General features: G+C 43.7%; 2 protein-coding genes across 10 annotated transcripts in view; one reads left to right on the top strand and one right to left on the bottom strand.

The window, feature by feature from the left end:
• Nucleotides 1-1,028: 1,028 nt before the first annotated feature.
• On the bottom strand, nt 1,029-11,271 carry C17H9orf78 (chromosome 17 C9orf78 homolog). Of its 2 annotated transcripts, none has more exons than XM_050926173.1 (9): nt 11,117-11,271; nt 7,371-7,430; nt 6,484-6,535; nt 6,143-6,213; nt 5,851-5,928; nt 5,192-5,389; nt 4,524-4,660; nt 3,433-3,531; nt 1,029-2,774 (listed from the first exon to the last, which is right to left on the bottom strand). In XM_050926173.1, the coding sequence occupies exons 1-9, from the start codon at nt 11,197-11,199 to the stop codon at nt 2,683-2,685; spliced, it is 870 nt and encodes a 289-aa protein (XP_050782130.1). In that variant the 5' UTR covers nt 11,200-11,271; the 3' UTR covers nt 1,029-2,682. The 2 variants fall into 2 exon arrangements, with proteins under 2 accessions (XP_050782130.1, XP_050782131.1); XM_050926174.1 differs by having other exon boundaries at nt 11,122-11,245.
• A 122-nt stretch (nt 11,272-11,393) lies between these two features.
• USP20 (ubiquitin specific peptidase 20) overlaps nt 11,394-16,999 on the top strand; it is a 43,351-nt gene continuing 37,745 nt past the window's right edge. For 6 of the 8 annotated variants that reach the window (XR_007769957.1, XR_007769956.1, XM_050926108.1 and 3 more), the window contains exon 1: nt 15,943-16,062. The gene's annotated coding sequence lies outside the window, so the exon portion shown is untranslated. Of the gene's footprint in view, nt 11,498-15,942; nt 16,063-16,999 lie in introns of those variants that run through there. The other 2 variants (XM_050926105.1, XM_050926106.1) reach the window with 1 other exon arrangement.

Below are 16,999 nucleotides of genomic sequence, written 5' to 3'. Positions count from 1 at the left end.
TTTCATGCTTGCTAAATCAGGTGGTTTTACATATCAATGCACTGTTGATCCTGCATTAAAGTAGTCTTGAGCATCACTAAAATGAACTGGAAACCTTTGGATTCACACATTTTGTTTACCATGCAATCAAACATGATTTACATCAAATGCAGGAATGTAACTCACACCAACTGTTTTTCAGCTATAAATATGAAAAGAAGATGGTGGTTCTGTAGCTGCACAATTGTGACTGTTAATGAGGGCTGGAGTAATGTTTTTAATTTAACAGAACAATAGTTCTTAAGTCATCTTTTGAGGAAAATATTATTTAAATATTTGAAATCTCCATGCTGTTTATACATACTCTAAATGCTAGGTGATGTACTATTGTAATCTATTTATTATAAACTTTATGTATATAACAGCACCTGTTAAGATATAGAATGGTCTTACGTTTAAACGGTGTAGGAGCTTGCCATCGGTGTTGCTTAGACATAACAGTTACTGCTGTTGTAACAAACAAAACAAACAAACAAACAATCAACTATTAGATGAAAGGTCAATATACCAAAAACACATGATCACAGAACTTCACCCCAGGACCAAAATCACGTAAAGAATCATTTCCCCCCATTTTACAGATGACATTAAACACAGACGTACAGACATTAAAACATGTTCCAGCATACAGCGTCTGTCAGTGGCAGAATCACAAAGTTGGTATCTAGACTGTCAGAGTATGTCTACACAGCGAGTGGTAGCCCTCAGCAGCTAATCTCAGAGTCCAGATTGACAGACTCAGGTTTGCAGGGCTTGTGCTACAGTGCTAAAAATAGCTGTATAGATGTTTAGGCTTAGGCTAGAGCTTGGGCTCTAAGATCCAGCCTGAGCCCAAACATCTACACAGCTATTTCTAGTGCCACAGTGCAAGCCTGAGTCTGTCAATCCGGGATCTGAGATTTGCTGCCACGGGCTATGTTCGAAGTGCTAAACAATATTGCCTCTTTCAATACATTTTCATAGCTAGGTTTTTTGATTTGCAGGAAAAGTTGATTTACAGGAAAAGTTTATTTTTCTCCTCTTTACAGAGATTTAAAAATTAACTCAAAGAAAAATGTATTTGAAAGGTGTCAGTCCAACAGTAGTGGCAACAGAAATTCTTGGAGGTGAGAAGGCAGTCTAGTCTCAATGCTCTATTCACTCATTAAATTGCCAATAACCATGCTAACTGTGAGGGGTAATTTCTGTGATATGAGCATGTGCTTAACAATTGGACCAACACCATCAAACTCATTTGAACGAAGATAAACAGCTATCAGCTAGGAACAACGTTCAAGTAGTACTTTGGCAGATGACACCATGAAGATTGATTTGAGCAGATGAAAGCCTATCTGCCATTATCAAACTCCTGAACCTACCAGTATCTTTAGTATTTTAGACAGGCAGACAAACCAGTCATTTACATTTTCACTGTTGTATACTTCACTCTAAAAATTTGTTTGACTTGATACAAATCATTCATGAAAGCATCCAACAACGTTACTAAAGCACTGGATGTGAGCTGGCTCATGATCCCAACTCTCACAACAGTTGCTGCTGCTGCTACTTGTTCCGATTTGATGATTTTGTCAATTTCACACAACTTTAGAAATTTTTTGACTAATATTTGTTTTAAGTACATCCAGGACTTCATTACAAGCGGCATGGGATGAATCTAGTGTGCACATTACTGAAGTAACAGAATCTCACTGATGTCAAGTTAAAAGTTTTATTTATTTTTTTAAAAGTTCAAAACCCATTTTCAATTTCATTTTAATTTATTTTACAGACAGTTTCTGGAAATATATAGCTGGTGTTTGCTTCCTATTTGTTTGGCTTTCTGACACAAAATCTTACATCATCGCTATCTAGAAAGGCCTCAAAATAGTTACAATAATGATTTTTCTCATTCTTGGCAACTGAAATAAAATGAAAAAACCCTCATTGCTATGGAAATAAATCCATGGCGAGGAAACGATACAAACACAATGGGCATCATTTAAAAAAATCTCAAACACATTAATTATTCACGCACCTACAGTAACTGCTGTATTTCCCTACACTGAAGATAAGAAATCCTGTCATACTGCAATCCCTGCAGAGTAGCACACATTGAAGATCTTACATGGCACCCACTCTAACTGGAAGAGAAGTTGAATACTGCTGTGTGCTGAACAAATTCCTGTATTATCTCAGAGTCGCACACTGTCTACAATTTACACCCTTTGGAACTAACAAAAAGTACCTTTTTATGAAGTTGCTTTGGAACCTCAATCTGGCAAACCAGCTTTAAACATAGACTATATGTTTACAAGCTGAAAGCATTTTTGTCTTTAAAAAGTTTCTTTTTTTAAGGTGAAAAGATCTATGAACAAGGTTGACTTTACGCTAAAATAAATGCCAAACAGGAAGCCAACATATTTAGAAAAGAAAAAAAAAAGTTTTATAACAAAATAAGTTATATACAAGTCACCACGGGGAAGGGAGATGTCACAAGCACTGTGCCCACTAATTCACTATGACTTTACTGTGAGAAAAAATCTTGTGGGTAATACTAAAAATCTATAGGAAGTGATCCCGTCCACTTCAGGAGTTTTTACACAACATCTTGCACTTAAAAGCTCTAGCAAAATGTTTGGTCCATACTGTTCTACTGAGCAGATTTCAGTATCGTCTGTTCATCTTCTTGAATTTCTCATAGTGGTAGTCATCTGTTGCTTTCTCATTGGGTGGGCGCTTGCGATTCGGCGGGGACCCTTGAAGGAGAGAGACACACCTTATTTCCTATTCTTTAATTAAGAGAGGATAGTGCAGGGAAGCATCATTCTCCTTCACCTCCTAAAGAGTCAGTCTAATGACCTTTAAACCACCTGGCCTGCAGCACCCCTGCTATTCTACACTTGCGCCTCCAATAATGCCAGTGTTCTTTAGACTTGATTCTTTATTAGTCCAAATCCTTCCCTCCCCTTCCTCCCTCATTCCAAGACAGGTCTGCCCAATGCACTTAAAATCCCCACCTTCAACATCCCCCATTACTCCAGCCTTGGACCTCAGCTGAGCACAGACTGATAGCAATGGTGTGCAGCCAAGCACAGGATGGAGAGCTAAAGTGTGGGGGTCATTTTCTACATGTAATCCTGACCCTTCACCTATGATGGGAGATAGCAGGAGGGACATCTTCCATCCAGGGTTGCTTCAGAACTCATCTAGCAGGGAGCACATCAAGAAGAGTATAGGCATCACCTTTCCCTTGAAGATCAAAGGCAAACCACTCTACAATACAAGTCCTTCCCACCAGTTCAGGACACCCTGCCTTAGAAGGCTAGAAGAGAAGATCATATCTGTTCATGGATCTTGGATAAGGAAGACTTGATACCTCCAACAACCTGGCCATGCTTTGTGTTTAGTACTCACGCTCAGGTTCTGGCTTCTCCGTATCCCCCACTCTCAGTGGACGAGCTTTTGGTTCTTCTTTATTCCTCCTCACTGGTGCACTCAGCTCCTCATGGTAGACTGGAAGAAGAGACACCAAATGGTGAATTTTAGAGAGTAGCAGTGTTTAGATGTAGAATCACAGAAATATACACCTGGGATGGATCTCAAGAGGTCACCTAGTCCATCTCCCCACACTGAGGCAGGATTAAGTACACCTAGACCATCCCTGATGGATTGTTTATGTTTATCACATATCTTTCATCAGTTGGGATTAAATTTTAGCAGAAACACAAATGGAAGCAGGGAGTAATCACTATGATCAGCCTGTGGCTACGGATACTGAATGAAGGCAAAGCGATGGGACACTAAAACTTTCAAGAGTTCAGGGGATTTTTTTTTCTGGTTTCTTTCCACCTTTGCATTTGACCTAGCTACTGCTTCATCGTGGTCCTGAGACTCTCCATTGTCTTTGGGTCCCATGAATATTAATCTGAAGTCAGCCATCTGGACATGGTGAGAGACATTAGAAGGTTGCCTTTCCTCCAGATCCTGTACGAGAGGCAGCCTCAGAAATGAACTCTCTTCTCTTGTCTAGCAATTCTGTCTCACCTGAACATTGGTCTGTTCTAGCATCCCAAAATGCTCTCGCTAGTCCAGTAAGACAGACTTTGTCATCACAGGATGGTCAGAATTTTCCATCATACATCCAAGAGGTCATTTATGGGCCCCAGTCAACTGGGTGTTCACGAGTGGAAAGTATGAGTAACATGCCCTACCTTCAGTCCTACTAGGGGAAGGGAAAGATTAGGCTAGCCCAGATGTTTTCCATGTGGGAGCCCCAAAAGGAGAAAATCGAACAGTGCTTAAGGTTGACCATATGAATTAATAAACTCCGCTTGCATCAGACTTAATTCCACACCTTATTGCCTCTAATCAGTAGAGTAGCTGCCCATACCTGAGACTGGAGAGCTACACAGTTAGACAAACGTGTTAAGGATGGTCAGATATACTGGGTCCTGCCTCAGTACAGGGTCCGTACTATATGACCTATGAAGGTCCATGATACTCACATCTGTTGTGCTGGACGTAGTTCACAGCCATGTTTGTGGGAACAAAGGAGGTTTCACTGTCTTTCTTTTTGTTTTGCTGCTCCGCCAGCAGCCTTGCCTTGGCATCCTCAGTAAAGATTATGTTTTTTATTTTTGCGCTGAAGAGAAAAACAAACGAGGAAGAGACTTGTTTATATGCTGCAGGTAGAAAGAAGTCTGGGTCCCCAAGTATCAAAACACACAGTAGAGCAGTTTTATCTAAGAGTTAGTGGATGGACAGTTTCATGTCGGTGGGGCAGCAGTTGTTGGTGTCTTTGACTAGCAATCTGATTGTCAGAGAATTGGCAACGCTGTAAAGATGAGTGCTCCATCCAAGGATGGAGAGGAACATCACATCCCTCAGCAGCTCACCCTATGTTAGTACTTGCTGGGAGCTAATACTACTGGAAGATGCTGCATCACAGACCCGGGGAATTAACCCCTCTATTATTCTGAGTGCTTAAGCGCCCATAGGACCCCACTGTGCTTGGTGCAGTACAAACACAGAACAAAGAGACTGTCACTCCCCTAAGAGCACAGGAAGAGGCAGTATAAATTACCCTATCACTTGCCTATCAACTTGCCTCAGCCATGACCTGCAGGGATCACCAGCTATCAAACTATAAATAATTGAACAGTGAACCACATACTCTATTCCCAGATCCACTTCAGGAATGCCACTCAGCATCTGATTGGACAGCATCTCTTCGGTCTTCTTGGCTGAAGAGACGCGGATGCTCTCCGGCAGCTCGTACAGACAATCCTCGGCATTCTTCAGCTTCACCTTCTGCTCCTCGCTTTCTACAATCCCCTTCCTCTTCTTCAGCTCTGTCTCAATGTACTTCATCCTTAGCAGCAGCAGCACATAAGGGGACAGCTGGCATTAAGTTCTATTTCTTACACATCCCTCCAATACCACAGACCACAGCTGTGTCACTGTCCCAGCAGGTAGGAGGGAGGAATGAATGATTTCTCTGATGTCACTCAGCCAGCCGGGGGGGCACTGAGAAGCAAGAGATCTGCTATTTTGTTCAAGAAACTAATCAAATCCTCCCTGCAATAAGCAAGCTCTTTACCAATCCACAGAGCAGGTTGCCAATAGCTCACAGTGTCAGCGGACCACCTGGCTGGCCAGCAAGTCTAGGCTCTAACCACAAGACCACGTTGGTTTCCAGAAGGTGAAAGATCAAGCAGAAGTTTCAATGTAAACTTGGAAGCTACTCTGAAAACTCCCCCCGAAAAAGGCCTAGGACACCCAATCCAGCATAGTGAATCAGAGCATACAAACTATAACAAAACAAACACTTACATGTCAGCATCCTCATCCCGCCTGTTGGTTTCTGCTGAGAAAGAGGTTCCCAGATTGAGGTCCTCCTCTTCGTTAATCCTAAACGGAACAAATATTTTTTAAAAGAATTTGACAGCCTAAGGTGTAAGTGACCAGACAGACTGCATTAATGGAAGCCTTCAAAACAACACGAAGCCTGGAGCATTTTGCCTGCGTTCTTCAATAACAAAAGCCGCCTTGGTGTCATTAACTGCTGCAGACTCAGCAACATTCAAGGGAGTGTTTTTCAGGACCAAGTCTCCCACACACCCACCTGTCCTTGCCGCGTTCTTTCAGCTTCTTCATGTCCACCATCCCACCGGTCTTTATCTTAAAGGGATCATCCTACAAAACAAAAAAAATAGTTCAAAAGCAGGAAGCTGGTGCCTAGGTTTATACCATCCTCAGGTTCACTTTCTTGAAAATCCTACACTTCCATCACCTGGGCAAAAATGCCTATGATTTTTCTGTAGTAAGAGGCTGCATCCTAACCTGCCTTTTATTAAAGCAAGTCATTTCTTGGAACTAGACTTTCAAAGAGATCTACTGGACTGAGCAAATGCTTTCACATTGATATGAACCAGCAGTGCAGTAATGAAACTATTCAGAACTTACCGCCAACGTTGTCTCTTCTTGCAATTTCTCCCCAACAAGCAGGGCTGCAGCACTAGCAAAACACACACAAAAGAGACAAATTAAATGCATAGAGAACAAGTCCACAACACTGCCAGTGATGACTACCACGCAAGGTAATTTCTTAAAAAGAATATAGTTCTTCTTTGCCCTTCTCTAACATCTTTTACCTGGGGATCTTAAAGTGCTTTGATAATACTAAATAATTAATCCTCACATCACCTTTATGCGCTATGGAATGATTATCTCCATTTTACAGATGGGGAAACTGAGTCAGGGATAGTTTAAGTGATTTACCCCAAGTCATGCAGCAAGTCATCAGAGTTAGGAATAGAACTCTCTGTACAGAATGAACCCTGACTCTCAGTCCCCTTTTCTAGTCACTACACAACATTTCTTTCCATCAAAAAGCTTAAAGGGAGAAAATGAAATTAACAGGAGAGACTTGTTTTATGGGTCTCAATTTATAAACTATACACTACAATGTGGTGTGTAAGATACTGAGTCCTACCCCCACCCCCCAAAACGGTACAACTCTGGGAGATAAAAACCCCGTCCATGAGGGTGATATGGTTAATTAGCAATATATGGCATATTCATTGAAAAGTATGACCCTATTCTCATCATTTAACTTCATAGGTATGTTGGGAACAAGTGCCCCACAATAAAGTCTGCTAAAAATTACTGCACCTATCCCCAATATCTCCTCTTATCTGTCTTCACATTTTTAATGTACCTGGCTCCTCTCACAGGTCAGATTCTTGTGGCCACTGTGACATATTACCATTTCTGACTGAAGACGCAAGGAAAGGCAGGAACATCGACCCTCAGATGAAACACAAACTTGCCTCTTTTACTGCGTCACCTACCTCACCCCATTGGGCCGTCTTCTGAGACTCTGAACTTCTTTTGCTTCCTCAAGTTTTAATCTGAAGAAAGAACATTTAGTTTATTAAGATAGTCTTAATAGAAAGAAAAAAAAAGGCAGGCATTTTCTGTACCTATCCCTCAACTTTCAGGGCAGACTTTTCACTGACAAGTTCAAGCAGGTTTTCTAAGCAGATCTCACTCTTTTTGATAATATCAGACAGCTTTCACATTCTTCTTCATGAACCAACGGGGAGAACCTTACAACATCTGTCTGAATATACCACTTCTGTACAAGTTCCTTCAGCTAAGGAAGGAAGCGTCCAAAGATGGCTTCCAAATCCAAAAAAGCAGCCACAGGATTCTTTGCTGCTTTTACAGATCCAGACTAACACAGCTACCCCTCTGATACTTTCCAAATCCAAGTCTCCCTATCCAATGGGGCAAAAATGCTGCCTTGGGCGACTAGCCCAACTTCAATTTTCAGTTTGTTAAGATGTACAGCCACGACTGTCTCACAACAAAACAAGGGAGTCAGAAGCCTAGTGGGAAAAATCATTCATCACTGATGGGCCAGCTAGGCAGCAAACGTTTGCTTATGTTCTTTGATTGGTTGATGTTCAGTACGAACTGTTTGACTACAATGGTTAATTAGCAATATATGGCATATTCATTGAAAAGTATGACCCTATTCTCATCATTTAACTTCATAGGTATGTTGGGAACAAGTGCCCCACAATAAAGTCTGCTAAAAATTACTGCACCTATCCCCAATATCTCCTCTTATCTGTCTTCACATTTTTAATGTACCTGGCTCCTCTCACAGGTCAGGAGATGTTCCCTCCTAAACACGTTAGTATTTTACAGAGATAATTTTTACTTTTTTTCTTTCTTAATTAAAAGCTTTCTTTTTAAGAATCTGATTGATTTTCCTTGTTTTAAGATCCAAGAGGATTGGGTCTGAACTCACCAGGGATTGGTGGGGGGAAACTACAAGTCAAACAGAACACATATATTTGCATGTACGATATGATACAACATTACTATTAACCTTAGTATTATTCTTCTGGAAGTAAACAGAAACAAACCATACTCATCCCATGACTATTTGAGCCAAACATGGACCAGGATTGTTATCATACAAGTTTCACTTGTATCACATAACAACAGGGATTCTTAGGTTGTCCTGACTGGCTCCCAAATGGAACCTCTTTCCAGTCTGTAATGTCTCTATGTGCAAATAATTCCTGATGAGAATTTACAGTTGAATAAACACTAGCCAGGAAAAACAAAGCAATAACGTAAGGAAATGTATAATAAAAAATACTGCCATCAATACTAGCTCAAGGTTTCGGAGTTAATGACTATAAGAGTTTTTTTGGGAAAAGCGGGATAGGGGAGATTACAAAAGCCCACCTAATTCAAATTAAATGTGTACAACTTCACTTAGGTGTCTTTTCAAGTGCTCTATACAATTTTCTAGCTAACTGACCAAGGTAACGCTACTAGATATTTATTGGATAAGAGGGACAAAGGTGCAAGGAAGATTATAAGGAAGTTTATAATGTATGATCTGTGATTTATAACAATAAAAGATTACAGGATTAATGGTAAACAGCACAGGTAATACTTTTACTTTGATTATTTATTTTCAACATTGTCATACCAATCCAGTTCTTCAACTGAAATCAGTGGTAGTTTTGCCATTGCTGTCAATGCGAGCATGATCCTGTTTCTTAGTCTCCCATCAACACCAGTGGATTTCACATGCAAGTTTTCTTTTGGTGATAGATGTTCCCTCCTAAACACGTTAGTATTTTGCAATATATTCAAAGGTTAATAAATCCACTCTGTCCATGCTGCCTAATCAAGTGGCCAAGATTTTCAAAACTGGGTGTCTAAAATTAGTCCTCTAAATCTCTATTTAGGGATTAAATTAACAGTCTGATTTTCAACAGGTGAAGCACCCAATGACTTCACTACACAAAATAATAAGAGGGCACAGTGGGTCCACAGAAGGTTGCCACTTATCCTGGATTTCCCAGGTTCCTCTTCATTTTATAAAGTCAATCCCACAAGTGGGGCTTTGAGGGACAATTATGGGTCTAGAGCAGTGATACCCAGACTGAGGTTGGTGAGCTGCAAGTGGCTCTTTAATGTGTCTCTTACGGCTCTTTACAGCACATGATGTTGAAACACTGTGTGATTTAATTATTAACTAATCAGGATGCTTTTACTGGGTTGTTAACCAATTGTAGTTGATAAAATAATACTTGATCAGTCATTTTGCTGTGAGAACCACACACACACACGCACACAGTGAATTCACACTACTGTGGTTCTTCTGGGTAATGTTGATTACTAATTTGGCTCCTGTCATAAACAGATAGTCAAGGGTGTCATAAACAGATAGTCAAGGGTTAATGTCTCTTTTACCTGTAAAGGGTTAAGAAGCTCAGTAAACCTGGCTGACACTTGACCAGAGGACCAATAGGGGGACAAGATCCTTTCAAATCTTGGTGGAGGGAAGTCTTTGTTTGTGCTTTTTGTTTGTTCATTGTTCGCTCCTGGGACTAAGAGGGACCAGACATACATCCAGGCTCTCCAAATCTTTCTGAATCAGTCTTTCATGTGTCAAAATTGTAAGTAATAGCCAGGCAAGGCGATTAGTCTTATGTTTGTTTTCTCAACTTGTGAATGTTTCTTTTTGCTGGAAGGATTTTTACCTCTGTTTGCTGTAACTTTGAATCTAAGGCTGGGGGGGCGGGGGTCCCTCTGGTCTATATGAATCTGAGTACCCTGCAAAGCATTTTCCATCCTGATTTTACAGAGATAATTTTTACTTTTTTTCTTTCTTAATTAAAAGCTTTCTTTTTAAGAATCTGATTGATTTTCCTTGTTTTAAGATCCAAGAGGATTGGGTCTGAACTCACCAGGGATTGGTGGGGGGAAAGAAGGAGGGATGGTTAATTCCTCCTTGTTTTAAGATCCAAGGAGTTTAAATCTGTGTTCACCAGGGAATTGGTGAAGCCTCCCAAGGCAACCCAGGGAGGGGAAACTCTGGGAGGGTGGGGTGGGCGGGGACAGGGAGTGCGCCAGACACTGAATTTCTGGCTGGTGGCAGTATTACCAGATCTAAGCTAGTAATTAAGCTTAGAAGTGTTCATGCAGGTCCCCACTTTTGTACTCTAAAGTTCAAAGTGGGGAAAGAAACCTTGACAGCTCCTGAACCACTGAGGTCTGAGTATCATTGGCCTAGAACAGTGGTTCTCAACCAGGGGTAAGTGTACCCCTGGAGGTCCACAGACATGTTCCAGGGGGTACATCAACTGAACTAGATATTTGCCTAGTGTTACAACAGGCTACATAAAAAACACTAGCAAAGTCCGTTTCCTACAGACAACGACTGGTCTATACTGCTCTGTAGACTGTACACAGACATGCGAGTACAGTATTTGTATTCCCATGGATTTATTATACGGTAACAATGAGAAAGTCAGCAATGGCTCAGCACGAGGGGGCGGTGACACGCTATTTTAGGTCTGTATTGGTCAGCAAGCAGTTTACAAGTGAGGGGAAACTTGCTGGTGCACAAGGCACATCAGCCTCTGGAAAGGCGGCGAGCCAGTGGCGTAGCGAGAAGGACACTGCGCCAGGCAGCCCTGTGACAGCTGGACACAACCCCGCCTTGTTCCACGCTGCTCCACGTGACCAGGGCCCGAGCTCCCTGCAGGGGTCGCCCACCCACCTGACCTCCTCGGTGACCTGCTCATCCTCCTCCTCGTCCTCGGAGTCCGCTCTCCGCCGGCGGAAAACCTTCCCCGACGGCATCCCGGCCACCCGAGCGGGCCTCAGCTTCCCTCGACAACCCCCCAGCCCCGCTTCCGGCGCCCGGTGATTGAGTCACAGCGTCGCGCCGACGTCACGCGCTCTGCCTCCCTGCGCGTACGGGGGGGCGGGGCTGCGTGGAGCTCGCTCCATAGGGAGGTGCCTGGGGAAGGGGGCGTGGCTATTGCAGGGCTAGGTCAACTGGGTGTGCACAGCAAGGGAGAAGGAGAGAGCAAAGCCAGGGGCGTCCATTGCCCAGAGGGAGGAGGAGGAATTTCCCGGCTAGCAGCCTGGGATGGAGGTAGGATCAGGAGTTCGTGACTGGCTGACAGGCTCGGATCAGCTGCATCTCAGGTTTCTGGAGGAGTTCAGCTAGCTATTATAGGAAGGGATGGGATCAGCTGCATTCTCTATTTCTAGGAAGGAATCACCCACACATATATATATGTGTGTGTGTGTGTGTGTATATATATATATATATATATATATATATATATATATATATATATAAATAAATGCCCTAGGGACCAACTAAGATCAAGACCCCTTTGTGCTTGACAGACGCAAAGTAGTAGCATGTGGTCCCTGTCTCAAAGAGCTTATCTTTGTAAATAGACAAGAGAGCAAAGGGTATGGGGAAAGACTCTAATATACAAACAGGCTTTGGCAAGGATTCAGTTGCATGATAAATATCAGGAAGGGGGAGTCACCAGCATTATATATTTTAGTAAGGGATTAGTTGCTTTATTGCTGTATATGTTTTAGGAAGAGACGGTACCCATTGCTTTCCATATTCTAGAGAGAATCTGTTGTATTTGATATTTTAGGAAGGGGCTTTGGTGCTTCAGGAAAGGGTTGATTATATGAGGTGTAGTTTAGTAATGATCCATATCCATTAGCCATTTTAGGGGGGGATTGGGTATAGTTGATGCTTTTGGGAAGAGATCAATTACATTTGATAATTTAGGAGGAAGAGTGAACTATCATTATGTCACTTGATTGATTCCTCACAGCTAGTCCAGGGTTTCCTCCAGTATATATTTAATGTTTTTGGTATGCCTAATGTTCTGTGTCCCAAGCAATGTGGGTTTCACTCATTCAACAGGGAGTTTATTTCACAAACTGATCGCTCTCATCATCAGGATTTTTTTCCGGATATGGGCCCTTATTCTGCAATGGGTTTTGCACAGGTGTAAGGGGCTGCCTGTGTGGATAATGTTGCAGGATTAGGGTAGTGATCCTGAACCATTCTGGTGAATTGATAAATGCCTATCTCAACATACCTTCTCCTGTCAGATTTTATCTGGGGGAGTTGAATTATTTTAATTTTTTTAAATGAAGAAAAGCAAATTTTAGCATGTTTAATGCAATCCTATGAAAATTAAATTTTATGAAATTTATCAAAAGATAGAATAGAATAGAAATATATGAAAAAGTGGACTTATTTTTACATGGGTTTAAAAAGAGGTTCAAATTCCTATTGTCCTGACATAGTTTCTCCAGAGTAGTGATTAAAGTCCCATCACTTGGGGCATTTAAAACTAGACCTGGACACAACAATAGAGAATGCACTGTAGGGAACAATCTCACTCCTTTGATTCTTTGAGTCTTCTTATCTTTTAAAATTTAAATTTTATCTCCCAGAAAAAGGAGAGAAAATTACCAACAGCTTCTCTCAGATGAATGAGCTAGTGGGGCCTTTCCAAGTCACATGGCTTTTAATGCTGACAATTCAAGCTCCACTCCTTCTTTTACTGAGCAAGTTAAAACCCACCAGGGGTGTCTTGAAGAGATCGCTGCCATGTTTGGCATGATTGTAATTTTCAAGGCCTCTTCCCAGATTGCAAAATATTTCCCATAGATGCCTCCTGGCTGTTAAGAAGTGTGGTGGGGCTATCAGAGCATTGGACTGAGAGTCTTGAGTCTGGGTTCTATTCCTAGATCTTCCACTGAATGATCCTGGTAGTGAGTCTCTCTGTGGCTCAGTTTCATCATTTGTAAAATGAGAATGGAACTCATGCAGGAGCTATCACTGAAAGATTTGAGATCCTTAGATGAAAGATACAATGCAAGGTCATCTTCCTTTGTGTGTTAATCACATCAAACAGGGGCTGCTCAGTGCAAAGTATTACCATTATTACCAAATCACTCCATTATTTTAAACATTTTCCCTTGTGCTTGAGTGCTCTAAATTCAATAAGGGCCAAATTCTGATCTCACTGAAGCCAAAGCAGCTCTGGCACTGATTGCAGTGGGATCAGCATTTCACCCTAAGTGCCGTGAAGCTATGAAGTTGGATGTCCTTGGTGCCCATCCTAAAAGGTACTTTGGGATACAGTCTCAAATTTCAGCTAAAGAAAGGAAAAAATATGTACATAACATTGCTTGTTTCTTGGTAAATTGGTCATAAGAAACCAGGATTGTGTATTTTAAAAATATTCCTCATTTAATACCCCTTGAAAGACGGTAACTATCTAGTTTAGGACAGCTCCTTCTGCCCTTTTGGCTTGTGTGGTAGAATTACTGCCTTGGCATTTGATTTTTCAGGGGCAGTAATGTTGCAGGCTGTACATTCAGCCACTGGATGGGAGACTCAGCTAACTAGTTGTCTTGTCTGGCTGCTGGTTGGCTAAAACATTTCTGTTTCCAGTATAGATGTATAGAAACTACTTTGGTGCAATCGCACCCTGATCCTGTAATGAGGTACATACAAGTGGACCCTTGCAAACTTTTTGTTACAAGATCCGGTCTTGAGGTAACTTTCTCTGGACCTACACAATAAACTTGCAATATTAGATGTATCCAGCTGGTAACAAGGAACCCATGAGTGTGTGGCTCCTTCTATGAATGACAATGTTGTGTAAGAGCCAGGTCTGATTAATTTTGATAACATTAGTATTATTCAGCAGTTGCGAAGTGACAGCTCAAGAAACTGATTTCCTTCTCCTGGATGGTTTAATGCATAAAAAAATATACAGGGTTCTTTCTCTGTCTGTGTCCTTTTATACCTGTGATAGAATGCACTTTTTACCACAGGAGAACAACGGCCCTGAAGGAGGAAGGGTAAACTAAGGACTATGTAAGGACAAAGAGTCATTGCCTTAAGGGCTGCCAAGTCCTGGAAAAACTCTGCAGCCCTGTCAGAAGCAGGAGCCAAGCTGCAGAAATGCTGTACTTGCATTCTGTACCAGGTCATTAACATGCAGCACACATTCTTCTTCCTTTGCAAGACGCAAAGAGCAAGTAATCTATTCTTATTGTTAGTTGGATTACAGTAGCATCTAGAGTCCTAATTTGGGCCAGTTTGTTGCAGATGCTGTATTGCAGGTGTAAAGGACACAGGGTCTACACAGCCCACTGCAGTGAGCCTCCCAGCTCAGGTCAACAGACGTGGGTTGCAGAGCTGGTGTTCTAAAAATAGCTGTGTAGACAGTACTTTGAAGTTGTGGCTCAGGCTCGTGCTTGGGCTCTGAATCCTAAGGAGGAGGGTGGTATTTAGACCCACAGCTCCAGCCTGAGCCACAATGTCTACACAGCTATTTTTAGCGCAGTAGCATAAGCCCAAGTTTTGTCAACCTGGCCTGGGAGTGTTGCTTCTGCGGTCTGTGTAGACACCCCCAGACAGGGGAAGAAACCTGAATATCTTTACAATAAACTTTTCCAGGGGAAAAAGAAATCTATATTATGAGCTGTCACCTGGTTGCTGAATTTGCCATATAACTTCATGGGTTCCGAGGTGTTCTGCACTTTATCTCCTAGGGTAGAGTTAAGATGGTTTGATGATAACCTGTTCTTGTAAATCAATGGGCTTTCACTAGTCTCTATGGATACTGACCAGTCCATTCCTTATTCTTTTCATGGTATTTCTTCTCACTTATACTAGCTGCTAGTAACCCCTTTGATGCTTCAATATCTCTGTCTTTTGTCTGAGAAGCCTGGTATAATGAATTGGCTTGAATAACTCAAGAAACATTTTGGGGGGCAGGGGGTGATTTCATGCAAAACACAGACATTCAGGGTTCTTGTTCTGTGTATGTTCTTTACAACTGCATACTGTACATGGTATGTAAGCATGCAGTATGTGGCATCTGTATTCCTAGCTCTTTGCTATGTGTGTAGCACTGTCCTTAGCTGGACCTGTTCAGTGTTTCTGTCCCCTCTCCTGGCTGGCTCCTTAACTCTGTGAGGGGGAGGTGAGCTGTGGTGTTTTAGTGACAATGTCCTGGGTTCTAATTTCCCATGGTGAGCACGTGTCAGTGTATCCACATGACCCCTCTTTATGGGAACCCTAACTGGGACTGGCCTGAGAAAGTCTCTGCCACCTTTCTGAACCATTCCAGCCTAGTATCCTCTCCAGGCCAGGCCAGGCCACCCCTTCTCCCCCTTTCACATCCAATGGACAATCCCCTGCGCTGTGTGGCTCAAAGCAGCTCAGGATCAGGGGGATCCTGGTGACTCAGGAGCTTCCCAGATGTTCAGAGCAGGGCTGGCACCTGTCCAGGCTTTCCTAGGATCGCCCCTTTTTTGAGGTAGCCGGGTACCCACTGCTGTTGGGCTAAGGATCATCCCGGGGTTCTGGTCCCCCGAGGTGGCAGCTGTAAGCTCGGGGGACTCCTGCATTTTGGGAGCCCCCCCCCACCTAGCGAACCGGCTCCCTGGAGATCCCGGGGGGGGGGTGGCGGAGGGCAGTGGGGTCCCCTCTAGCACAGCCCGTCTGGCCGGGCCTGCTGCCCCACTTCTCCCTCCAGGCTCAGCCCGGCCCCCATCGCCTCCTCCCCGGCCCGGCCCGGCCCACCGGCCCCTCCCATCCTGCCGGGCTTGCCTGCTGCAGCGCCCGGCCCCTGGCGTCTCCTCCTCCGGCAGCAGGTAACCGGCCTCGCCGCCCCGCCCGGCGCTGGGGTCTCGGGCCCCCTTCCCGGGAGGAGTAGGCGGGTTGGGCCTAGCTCGGGGGCCGAAGCACCGGCCTTGCCTAGTCAGGCACGCCGGGAGCGCCGCGCCTCGCCCCGCGTTCCAAAGTCCGCAGGGCAGGAAGGGGTCCCTGTCCGGCTCCCCAGAGCAGCGTCTCCAGACGGGCCGCGGAGTGACTGGGGAATAGGGTGACCAGGTGTCCTAGTGCTCCCCACCCCCTGGCCAGAGTTGCTGTCTGGTCACCCTACTGGGGAAGGCGGCTGTGTAATGCTCCCCATGCACCCCACCCTTCACCTGGGGTGCCAGAGACTTGTCACATCCCCACGCTGGGAAGAGGGGAGATTCCTTAGGCAGTGGGGGGATGCGCTTCCATGTATCAATGGGGCCAGGATGGGTCTTCCATTGCCTATGGGACCCCAACGGGCTCACTCTTGATTTGTGGGGCCCTGCGTGAACAGTGTGTGGAGCCTTGGGGTGCACAGCGCAGTGGTGGGTCCCTAGTGTATCAAGGATGCTTCCCATTGGGGGAGATGTAGGAGAGTTTTAGTATTTGGGGTGTGGGGAATTTGGTGCTTGTCATCACTTGGGGCCATGGAGGGAGTGGGATCAGAAAGGTTTTATCAGCTAGATGTGGAGGTTAAGGCAGGATTTTAATGAGGATACGTGGTTGTTCCTGCACATTTGATCTTCATATTGGGATGGCATACTGCACAGTGTTAGCAAATAGGGAAGAGTCCGGGGGTGCTCTGGAAGAGTGTGCAGACAAAACAGCTATCCCTCCCCAAGATAAAAGTGTGGATACCCGTGTGGCTACTGACTTGGCATGTGCATAGTGCAGGCCCCGAGGTTTCCTCAGTTACTGAAAGTTCCCAAGTTTGCAGATGAGGGAACTGAG

Source organism: Gopherus flavomarginatus, chromosome 17, assembly GCF_025201925.1.
Source record: "Gopherus flavomarginatus isolate rGopFla2 chromosome 17, rGopFla2.mat.asm, whole genome shotgun sequence".
NCBI classification, from domain to species: domain Eukaryota; kingdom Metazoa; phylum Chordata; order Testudines; family Testudinidae; genus Gopherus; species Gopherus flavomarginatus.
The sequence above is the reverse complement of the archived record's forward strand: the minus strand, read 5'-3'. Positions and strand labels throughout refer to the sequence as shown.